The sequence below is a fragment of the Quercus suber genome, unplaced genomic scaffold, assembly GCF_002906115.3.
Source record: "Quercus suber isolate HL8 unplaced genomic scaffold, Cork oak 2.0 scaffold_8, whole genome shotgun sequence".
Classification (NCBI taxonomy): domain Eukaryota; kingdom Viridiplantae; phylum Streptophyta; class Magnoliopsida; order Fagales; family Fagaceae; genus Quercus; species Quercus suber.
Window position 1 is genome coordinate 536750 of NW_027069474.1, and position 12030 is coordinate 548779.

The 12030-nt window shown below is 35.5% G+C and overlaps 2 protein-coding genes across 2 annotated transcripts; one reads left to right on the forward strand and one right to left on the reverse strand.

Annotated features, from left to right (window-relative positions):
- The first annotated feature begins 2430 nt into the window (after positions 1 to 2430).
- LOC112009239 (peroxidase 24) lies at positions 2431 to 4927 on the forward strand. The gene is made up of 4 exons (XM_024041578.2): positions 2431 to 2708; positions 3009 to 3200; positions 3956 to 4121; positions 4339 to 4927. The coding sequence occupies exons 1-4, from the start codon at positions 2499 to 2501 to the stop codon at positions 4743 to 4745; spliced, it is 975 nt and encodes a 324-aa protein (XP_023897346.1). The 5' UTR covers positions 2431 to 2498; the 3' UTR covers positions 4746 to 4927.
- Positions 4928 to 5306: 379 nt separating this feature from the next.
- LOC112009232 (uncharacterized) lies at positions 5307 to 11262 on the reverse strand. The gene is made up of 10 exons (XM_024041569.2): positions 10802 to 11262; positions 10643 to 10726; positions 9324 to 9454; positions 9106 to 9203; positions 7728 to 7816; positions 7410 to 7521; positions 6844 to 6998; positions 6687 to 6757; positions 5812 to 5926; positions 5307 to 5675 (listed from the first exon to the last, which is right to left on the reverse strand). The coding sequence occupies exons 1-10, from the start codon at positions 11036 to 11038 to the stop codon at positions 5508 to 5510; spliced, it is 1260 nt and encodes a 419-aa protein (XP_023897337.1). The 5' UTR covers positions 11039 to 11262; the 3' UTR covers positions 5307 to 5507.
- Positions 11263 to 12030: the final 768 nt, after the last annotated feature.

Genomic DNA, 12030 nt, shown 5'->3' on the forward strand with positions numbered 1-12030 from the left:
CTGGAGATGATTCCTCCTTGGGTCAGATTATGATCTTTACACGTGGCGTTGATCTCGCCTCCAGCTCAAGGCCCCATCTTTTTCATTTATGAAGCGCCCTTTGTCCGTTCGTGTTCCGCGTTTGACGCTTCGGTGCGCGAAACGCGCCTTCATTAATGTCCTCGTAAATTAACACGAGTCCAACGGTCTATGGCCTCCTTGAAAATTGGTAGCTTCATTATTAGCCCCGCTGATAATTCTCTTTTCGAACTCTGCATGAATTAATTCTAACCAACCCCCACCTCCTATAAAAGGTGGCGAGATAGTTTCTTCACAACCCATGGACCTCTCAACACAAACAAAACAAAACACATTCTTCCAACTTCCCAAACCCTTTTAACAACCCCGCCGGAATTGTTATCGGGATTGACAAAAACCGGTATGGCCGCAGCCCCCACTGGGCTTTCGGTGCGGCAGAGTCTAGGCGTAACCCCGATGGCGCCCTTCGAGATGTCCCAGAGGGGCGTTGTTAGAGAACCTAACGTCTTTCTCGGAGCACACCCCCGACGAGGAAGATGTGCGAATTCACCTCATGGGCGGTGCTCGAGTGTTGCCGTCTCCAACGGCCAACGCTCATGAGGATCGGAGAGAATCGAGGGAACATCATGGGGGAAGGTATCCCGGAACCCCTGTATCTGCTCCTCTCTTTGTTCCAGCTCCGCCTGGCCGAGAAGGGAGTTATTGGTGGCCTGGAAACATGATTGCCCTTCCCCTTCTCCGCCTCTTGTCAAGCTCTCCCATTCTCTTTATACCAATAAAGGGACGGCTTGACACTTCCCACCGGCTAGTTTTCTCTTAGGGCGGCTCCACCTGGGCCTCTGATTGTAGAAATAGCTAGTAGGATTAGCTTGTAAATTTGTATGTAAAACACACCTGCCTAAGCCTCTGATTGTAATATGTACTCTTTCTATTTATGAAATAATAATATCAAGATTTCTCTTTTCACTGTCAAATCTTCCATTTTTTTTTTTTTTTTCAACCTACTGTAAAACGAATACTTAGAACGCTCGCTTGGTGCGCCGGCCAGCACCCTAATCCTTCCCACAGACGGCGCCAATTGTAAGGACTCAATTTGGATTGACCCTGAATATGAATGAGTTTTCAACCCAATCCAGCCCAAACAATAAATTTATAGAGAGTGGGTTAAAGGTTTAGGCGCTGGCCGTCAATCACCATGCATGAACTTTCTTTTATAAAAAATACTAAGAGTTTCTTTACAAATGGGGGGATGCTCCTCGGCCCGTGGCCGAGGAGACCCTTTTCTTCTTTCTTTTTTTCCCCCCCCCTCCTTTTACTTTACTTGCTTTTCTTATATAGTTTTCATCTGCCTATCTCCTTATTCCATCTGTTGATCATCCATTTGCCTTTCTTCTGGCCATCCGTTCCATCAGAGGCCTTATCAGTACTCAAGTGGTTCACTCTGATCAACGTTGCCCTGCCAAGGGGTTATATCTCCATTAATGCGGCCAGAGGGGTTAGGTGAATGCATTAAGTGCGAATGTGACAGCTGGCTCTGGGCTTGTCCCCTCCCAAAAGTTATCCTTAGAATGCCGAGGACGAACAGGTTCTCGGCGTGGGTTACAAAAGAGGTTTTGTCTGACTTAGCCTTGGCTGGTCAGTCCTCCTCGGCGTTGGCATTGGGCTTACTATGCGATGGGCTGTGGTTATCAAGCCCACGGGCCCCACACTTTATATTCCCAAAATTTTTATTTTCAAAATAGAAAATAAAAACAGTTATCAAACGTAATCTCAGTTTTTTGCTGTACTGTTATAAAATATGATATAAAAAAGAAGAAAAAAATAAACTAGCTTATAATTAAGATTTAAACGTACATTGGTCGGCAAAGAAATGAAGCACTGACCTACACTACAGTAGGTAAGAAGTAAGAACATATGTAATAATAACAAGAAGAAGTCCTCAAAATTTTATAATCGGTCATAAGTCATGACTCATGACTGTCATGATAAACATGTCACATCCATATACTACTCTCCGGCTCCGCATGTATATTTCTCGATTAAAAAGAATCAGCTGCTTAAGTCATACTTTTTTTTCTTTGAACAAAGCTGCTTAAGTCATACTTGATGATAAGGAAAAGAAAGACGACACTGTAATGTCTAAGTAGACTCGAGATCTATACACAACATTGATAATTGAAATTAATATATATATAACCGCCCTAACCAATAATTGACGTTGTTCCCCTAAATAATTTATTTGCCATGTTGGGTAATTTTAACTAAGACAAAAAAAGAAATATATAAAAAGTGGTAAGCCAAGTAAAACAATCTCTCCCTATCACAACTCTCAATATCAACTACAGATTGAACATTATTTAAATTAATTTTACCTTCCTGTAATGAAAACATTTACCCGGAGAAAGAAGACCATTACCTCTATTTAAGGATGCAATGCTTGTGTTGGAAAAGTACGTAATAGAGCAAAGAAACAAAGAGAGATGAATACTAATTTGAGTTCCTTCTTTATCTTTATAGCAGTGTTTGGGCTTCTAGGAGTTAGTCATGGAAAGTTGAGAATGCATTTTTATGAGGAGAGTTGTCCCCATGCTGAGCAAATTGTGAAGGAAATCATATGGAACCGTGTGGCAAGCAATTCAACTTTGCCTGCCAAGTTTCTGAGGATGCATTTTCATGATTGCTTTGTCAGGGTAATTCATCTCTCTCCCTTCTTTCTCTTTTCAAGAATTATGCCCCTCCTTATGACACGCCCTAAAATTACAATAAATCTAAGAATACAAAATTTTTTACAACTATTAACATGACTTCTTATAATTGACACATAATAAAAGTATTGTCACTAGTAAACTTGGTGGAAGTGATATTTTTTAAATCATAACGGGTCATGTTAGTTACATTCATAGCTAGCATTCATTTCTCATACTAGGAAACACATGCATTTTTATATGTTTACTAGACATCTAAGGTCTTGAATGGTTATAATGTGTCAGGGTTGTGATGCATCTGTACTGATAGACTCTACCCCAAATAACTTGGCTGAGAAGGCAGCAATTCCAAATCTATCTCTGGCAGGATTCGACATAATAGATGAGGTGAAAACTGAGCTAGAGAACACCTGTCCTGGAGTAGTTTCTTGTGCAGATATAGTTGCTTTGGTTGCTAGAGACTCAGTTTCCTACCAAGTAAGTACTGAAAATATTCTAGTGTGACTTGGAAACAAAAGAGTAGCACAAGTGGGATGTGTTTGGTTTGAAAAACTAGGCCAAGCTGGTGATGTTGATGTTTTTGACCAAATTCATGATTAAGATTTTATTTTTAATATATCTAATAGTGTATAGAATGTAATGTCTTTTAAAATTTTATATAATATGACGCTATATACATACATACATACATACATATATATATATATATATTTATGATATTTATTTAAAGAGTCTAAATTTGGTAAGGATGGAGTGTAAAACCCATGTTTTACACCATCCAATAAGTGATTGCCATGTCAGTATATTACTTAAAATTCAATACATCCTACCACACCAAATAACATCTGAAAAAATTCTCAATTTGTTTGGATTTATATATGGGTATTAGAATTGATTGTGTGTGATTGCACTTATTCTTAAATATATTATAAGATGTTATGGCATATTAGTATTGAAGAAGTAAAACATGAGTTTTACACCACGTTTTTACAGAATTTAATCTCTTATTTAAAATTACGAAACTGATCTGTTTCAAATGAAGAGGATGCTTTTCGAGTTTTGCACCAGTTCACCTAGTTTATGTTATCTTTTAAGGGAAAATCTACCTATTTTGTTTCTATAAATTAATTTTGCTAGCAAAATGCTATACCTCAAGCTCTTTCTGTCTTCTTTTTTAAATAACATACTAAATTTAGCATTAGGTAATCAATTGCTTGTGGAAATGATTGCAGTTTCAGAGGCCAATTTGGGATGTACTTACCGGTAGAAGGGATGGAATCATATCGCGCCAGTCAGAGGCCCTTGCCAACATCCCATCACCATTCTTCAATTTCACCACCCTGAAACAATCTTTTGCTAACAAAAGCCTCTCAGTTCATGATCTTGTTGTTTTATCAGGTAAAGATTCTATAAGGGGGGGAAAAGGTTTATATAATAAGCTTGTAATATGATAACATGGTTTCAATAATTCTGTGTTCACAAAGTATTACTATATTACAAATGTAGATGTCAAATTTAAGCCCTATTGCTAGTAGTCTTAAGTAGTAACAATCTATTTCTTTCAAAATGATATCTTGAGCTATGTCCAAAAGATTTAAAAATTAATTTTGGTTAGGTGGACATACAATTGGTGTTGGGCATTGCAATTTCTTCAGCAACAGGCTATACAATTTCACAGGAAAAAATGATGAAGATCCTTCTCTAAACTCAACCTATGCTGCTTTCTTGAAAACCCAATGCAAAAGCCTCTCAAACAATGTAACTATTGTGCCAATGGATCCTGGAAGCCCCCTATCCTTTGACAATGATTATTTCAAAATCTTGAAGCAAAACGAAGGTCTTTTCCAATCTGATGCTGCACTTTTAACCGATAGTGAAGCTACCTACAATGTCAATGAGCTGCTTAACTCTCAGAATTTTTTCACGGAGTTTGCTCAATCAATTATGAGGATGGGAGCCATTCAAGTGCTTACAGGAAGTTTGGGAGAGATTAGGAAGAAGTGTAGTGTGGTGAATCCTTGAGAGCTAGTTGATTTATAAGTGTGTATTTATATAAAAAAAAAAGTTGGTTTATAAGTGTGACAAATAAGTTATTATTCACTTTTTGTGGTATTATGAATAATTTTGTTGATGTACTTGTTATGGACTCATCGTAAGGCCATGCAAGATTATCTATCAATAAAAATCTTATCTCACTTTATGTATTTTACTTTATACCATACCAATGTCTATCACATCTCTATAATAAAAAATAAAAAATGTCCATCACATCTCTATCATAAAAAATAAAAATTATCTATCACATCTCTATCTCTCTCTCTATTAAGTAACCAAAGTTTAACATTAAAAAAAAAAAATTTCAAACGCATAACATACTACAATTTGTAGAGCATAATTTGAAACACTATTGAGTGTTGACAAATAACTTTTACTCGGTTATCTATATGCGTTTTCTGTCTGGATTTATTATTTAGAAAGTACTGTGCATGTTATGTTACTTGAAGAAAGGATCTAATGGAAGGACTTAGTGAAATTAATTTAGTAATACAATCAGGAATTAACCTCATGACAGCAGCCCATGAATAAACTATCAATCGCACGGTTTAAATTATCTGAATTATGATGATGATTCTCAAGTTAACCAACTATTCATCTATGCGTATTGATGAGCAAATAAGTAGATTTTTCCCCTTCTCAAGGCTCATATCAAGAAAAAAGAACTGAATAGGTAAACTGTAAAAAGATAAATAACCAAAAAAAAAGAAATCAAAAGATAAATAACTATCAAGGTACAGTAGCAGATGGCGAAGAGAGTTGAACCCAAGCATATTCCTCTTTGTAAGCAATACCCCCCTCACAAGAGGCTTCACACGTATACACAACAATAGTTGCCCAATCGAGAGAGTCAACTTCATTATTCACACTAAAGTAATAAAGCAGCTGAGGCAAGATCTGAAATCACCAACAAAGTAGACACCAACCAAAGGTTTTATTTAGTTAATTGGAGAAATTGACCGAGTGAAAAGATAGACTGTAAAATGTAAAAGAAACATTTTACGGAAATTTTATAAAGGCGCAATGTGCATACCTGGAACTCAAAACAAAGAGGACCACCGCAGTAATTGCATTTAGGAATATCAGCTTTCGATGGCTGACCACTTGACATGGGCCACAGGGGTTTAGCCCCACCATTCCTACAATACCTGATATTTTGAAACAAACAAAATTATCCATCATTGTATAATAAAGAGGGAGAAGGCTATAAGTGGATTCAAACAAAAAGCAGCAAGGACTAATGACCAATGATGACATTACAATGTCCTTATTTCTTAGGCTAGCTCTCAATGGACAAGGATCAGGCACCAAAGTCAGTAATATGTAGCATATAATGAACGCAGAATATACCATGTAACTAACAAAAATAAATTACTAGTTTAAGTGACTTGGGGCCAACTTATAAAGTTAAGGGCAAATTACAACATAAATATTTGAAGTAAGATATTTGATAGATGTTGAAGAAGCAACATGCATGTAGAATTAATGTTTTTTTCATTTATTTATTGGTAAGTTACATACAAAGCAACGATGATTTATATAACATGGATCTCATTGAATTTTAGGTTACCATCTTCAAACGAGTACCGACATATATATATATATATATATTAGTGTTGTTAGCTTCCAAAGCAAGATTAAAAAAACTTATACATGTTGCAGAAAATTTAAAAACTTTTAGCATTTTTCTGAAAATAAGAAGGCCCCAAAAATAGTTAGAACTGGGGCCTCCTTACTTTCATTTTGCCATTCTCCATATGAGGGCCACAAACACCATGGGGTGATTAAGGCCCCCTGAGTACCCAGAATATGAAAACCATACTATATAGTTGCAGGGCACCAATGCTTGTATTCCTCAAGTGCCTTGACATGTGGAAGTTTGTATCCTCAATTAGAAATATCAATCACCTTAACACCTGTTCAGGGGCCTTGCCTATGCGTTCTTGGAAAGAGGCCCAACTTTTTCTGTCATCATCACCCTGTTCATCAACAAAGAAATAAGCAACTAAGAGTCTAGAACAAGGAAACAAAAAAATTTGAATACAGCAACACAAACAATAAATACCTCAAAACTGTCCATCAGTGAGTTCATTGTGTCATCAACTTTTTCCTTAGAGACCAATGAACTAGTACAGGCTTTATCCTCAGACATTTCTGTGCTGGGTTCACTTTCATTCTCAATTATCATCTCATATTCCGGCCACAGAGTTTTGCTCGCAACTGTGTACAAATGCAAAATATTTCAGGTGTAAATTTCTAAAAATACTATTTTAAGCATTGACAATTACTCTATTAATAAACCACATGTTAATAAATATTTTCCCAGGAGTAAATATACAAAGCATATACAATACACATATAGTATCTAAGTCATGTTCTATAAACATTAACCACTTTTATTTCTATTCAGCAAAAAAATAAATACCCTACTCCTGTATCTTTAATATTCAAGGTCAAGTTTTTAGATAAAGAAGGATAAGACATAAGTAAGTTACCATTGTCATAAGATGTCATTGATGCCATCTAAGATGTAGCTGACAAATTTTTATATTCCAACAGCAAATATACATGTAAATATGCACTATTTTTTACATATTTAACACTGTAATAGAAACCATCTACTTTACTGACCTTTTTGTAAATTTGCTGAAATAGTTCCGTGTTTATTGGGGCAATCAGATGATTGAGAAGAAACGCTCATCCGTTGACAATCAATCTTATGACCAGAGCGCCAATGCATTGCCTGCAAACAGAAAAGGATAGTAGGAACCTTTTTATGTCGGTGTTGAGGAAATAACCCTTTTTTTGGTAAGTTATAAATACACGCAACTTGTGGGTCTTGAACCCGTAGAACTCACCCTCCACTTGTTCTTACAGGGATAGAAAGCACTGTTTGAGCTAGAGGTCGTTGGCATTGAGGAAACAAAAGAACCTAAAAGCCTCAATTACCTGGTGTTTCTCTGAGCAATAACGAGCTGTCCTGCAGCTACTACAGAGTTTATCTCCTTTCCAGGTACCACACCAAGTACAAAGTGCAGCTAACACAAGCAAACATCAATACCATCAGAGATTTTATTAAAGTACGACAATTTATATGTAACAGAAAGTGCATGAATATATCCAAACATATTTTCGGGCCCCTGCTAGCTATGCAAACCCACAGTAATTAAGTGTTAGAGCTTTTGAAAGTGCTCATTTTATATGTAACTGGAAGTGCATGAATACATCCAAACACATTTTCAGGCCCTTGCTAGCTATGCAAACCCACAGTACTTATGTATTGATTCTGATCTTTCAATTGATCACTTGGGCTGATCAAATTGCATAAACAAAAAGTTCAAAAGAAATAGTAATTAAAAAATTTAAAAACAAAAAACATAATTTGGAGATGTGGACGCCCTTCTAAGAGGAATATTTATGGTCCTTGAAATAATGTGTTTTCATAAATGCAGTCCTCTTAGTTTTTCTCAAATCAGCTAAACATAAATCAGAGGATGTCATATTGATATTGGTAACAAACATAACTGGTTTACTATTGAGCATTCATGCTAGCTTCCATTTATCAACCATAAATCATACTTTAATGCATTAAATAATCTTATGAACTTGAAAACTATAACATAAATTGAAAAATTAAAATAGAATCACACAGGTCTGCCTGGGTGGGAGTGAGAAAGTTATGAAGCAATAGCATGCAATGTCAAAGAATCAGGAAAAAATAAAAATAATACTTTTTGTTTTTTTTATAAGTAAAAAAATCTTTTTTTGTTTTTTGTTTTTTGTTTTCAGGCTAGGATTTTTTTTTTTTTTTTAATAAAGAATTTTTATGGGAAAAGTGGAGATGCCCAGATATACAGCATGGTATGCCAAAGCTTCACCTAAAGAATGCATGGAAAATTCATCTTGTCTATAAAATTAAAAAAAAAAAGAAGAAAACTGGATGTGCCCAAAAATAAGCATCTTGTCCTTTTCTTTTGAGTAGAAATAAATGCAATATGAAAATTCGCATGCTGTGCTAAAGTCTATTTCTTCTAATAAACCAGAAAAAAAAGGAGGAGATTTGCCTAGACAAAGAGCCAATGTGAAGCCTATGATGTTGCATATGGATGTGAGGATGGAGATATGGGACTTGAATTTCTAAATTGTAGGCATATAAATATTATAGCTCCTCTGAGGTGTTTTATACCACCAATAATTTTGTACTGAGGCCCATATGAGGAAAAAAAAAATGTAGCCAACCCAAGAAGTTGAGATGAAGAGTCTGCAGAGTTGCGCATAATATAAAGAACAATAATCTATATAGGCAATGAAAGAAACCATGAACTACCTCCAGTTCCAGAAGGTTTGTCAGTCCCATCACATCTTGGGGGCTCGCTTGGGTAAAAAGGATTAAAGCGAGGCAATTGGCAACGGAAAATCTTCACACTGTACGTTTGAGGAGTGAGAAAATGTCATTAGTTTTATTTTTTAATTTAAATTTTTAATTATAACTAGAAATTTTCATTGTTTATAGAACATACAACTCAAAGCAATAGTTGACTATACCTTCTAGATGGTTTCTCTGGATAGCGTTTCCATTGCTCATGTTGATCCCGAAGAAGACAGTTCATTGATGAACACATGAAAACAAACAACATCCGATGAAACGCATATTCTTTCTCAATTGGTGCATAAACCTAGAAAATCAAAGGTGAGAGATTATTATCATCAACTGGTGATCAACCTATAAACTCAAGGCACATAAACAATTTGTCCATATTTCTTTTTGATAAGTAAAAGGAGAGGAGGAAAAAAACAGATAAAGAGATTAAAAAATGTGATACAGATACACAGATTTCTCCTTACAGATTTCAGAAAATTCAGATTAATATCAGGCCTAGCAGCAAATTCAAGCAGGAGTGAAGTTTATTTTGCTAGAGTTACAGACTTAGTTAAAAGCCCAGATCCTACTAGAGTAACATTTTCAAAAAGAAACGTTACTAATGAAGTATCTGGGACTGCATTTAATTTCTAGAAAGCTATTTTTACTAATTATAAGCCTCTCTTGTTAACAAAACCGCAGTTGGGATCAGTTTGATGGAATGTATAAGATTGGTCTTTTGCCGGAAGATTGCAATTGGTTCCGATGTTGCAAAAGTTTCAACTTTCTTGAACAAATGTGAGTGGAAATAGCCTCCTGCAAGGTCTAACGAGCTAGATGTGATTCAAAGCAAGTTACCCGAAGTCAAAAACCCCAAAGGGAATATGTGAGTTGGCTTCCATTATACAAGTTTAGAAACTACAGAAGCCATTAGGACTAAATTGTTTCAAGTTAATTTGGTTTTGTCAAGCAATTTCAAAGCATGCTTTTATGTAGTATCTTGCCATTAAATTACAACTAACAGATAAAAAAAAAGGCTCTCAACTAGAAGCAAAGACCATCCTTTTATTTTTCTCGTGCTCTTTTGCAAAAAGAATATGGCAAGAGGCGTAGCAAAAGTGCGAGATAAATAGAGCTGCTAACGACATGAATAACGAATTAAACTAGGCACTTGGCAGTCACTAGATTGACAAGCAAAGGCCTGAAATTAATACTTTTCCAGCTCGCTTTGGTACATATCATATACAACATGATCAAAACGCCGTAATCTGTAAGTTGCTTGTTTAGTTTAGTATGATCATTATGATCATAGTCTAATTCCGCTAACTATTGTCAGATAGTTTAGTTGTTATGTTTTATTGGCACCTAATTCAGCTCCTTGTTTTACTATCAACTTCGAACCGATTTAAATTCTTACTCATCACAAAACAAACAACTTGAAGCAGCCAAGTATTCAATCAGATTTTTTTTTTTTTTTTTAAATCGAATTCAAAATATGCAATACCTGAAGCACAAACTGCAAAGGCTCTCCACATATATCACAAACACAAGCTTTTCCAGACGGCAAATTCACCGGATCTAGCCAAGCCTACAACCACAAAATTAGCATTATCAATAACTAAATCGTAAGCTTTTGTAGAGCAACAAAGAAATCAAATAGTACCGGTACGCTTCCAGCTTTGCTAGGAAATAATTGACGGAGAAGAGACCAAGGATTCTTAGGCTTCTCAACGAAACCTAAGGTAACGAATTCTTCTTCTTCATAGTCATCTTCATCGTCATCGTCTTCTTCTTCGTTCATATCGTACTCTTCTACTTCTTCTTCTTCTTCTTCGTCGTCGTCAAGGGAAGTGATTTGAAGGCCTTTTAGCTTCTCCATAGAGTCTCCCTCCTGAGACATTTCTTATGAATTTTGGTGGATATGGAGATTCGAGTGAGCTGCGCAGTTTTGAAATGTAGTTGTTCTCCTTTCTTCAGCGAGCTAAGGGGTTTAGGGTTTTACTTTTACGGTGCGTTTTAATGCTGCAGCTGCTGCGTGTCCTTAGGTTTGAACTTGAGTGGTGAAGCATGGCCGTTGCTTAAAAAATTTAAGTAGTAGAAGCCAGTTCTGGGCAGGACGACACCTGAGATTTTGGGCTTTACTTCAGTTGGTAGTTTTTTAAATTAACCCAAAAGCCCAAAACCCATCCAACCCTTGCTGTAAAATTCGCCTAATTGATGCGTGCGTGCTCAGAGAGTCAGAGGTTACTTCTCTTCTTAAACTTGATGAAAATATGGTTTTTCGTTCTTAAATTTTAATTTTGTTTTTTTTTTTCATTTTTTAACTTTGAACTTTGTAAAGAGTTTTTTTAAATAGTTTAGAGAAAAAATAATAATGAAAAATAATTTTTTTTCGATAGTTTAAGAATGATAAAAAATATCCTTTTTTAAAGTTTAAGGATAGAGAGTAAAACATTTTTAATAGTAGTTTAGAGATGAAAAACAATCTTTTTAATGGTTTAGGGACATAAAATGAACTTTTTAAAGTTTAGAGATGAAAAATAAATTGTTGGCAAAGTTTTAGTACCAAAATAGTATTTTAAACAAAAATTAATATGGCTACAAATTTTAAAATTTTAATTGTTAGATTGCATGATTTTTAAATTCTTAACATGCATGTCAAATTTTGTATTAATCAGATGTTATTTACTATTTTATCTATAAGCTTATATTAATGGATAATTTTAAATTGCAAAAACTCGAAATTTAAACATTTGATTAATGATATAAAAGAAAAAAAAATGCAATTTAATGGTGTGGGGCCCGTGGGCTTGATAACCACAGCCCATCGCATAGTAGGCCCAAGGCCAACGCCGAGGAGGACTGACCAGCCAAGGCTAAGTCAGACAAAGC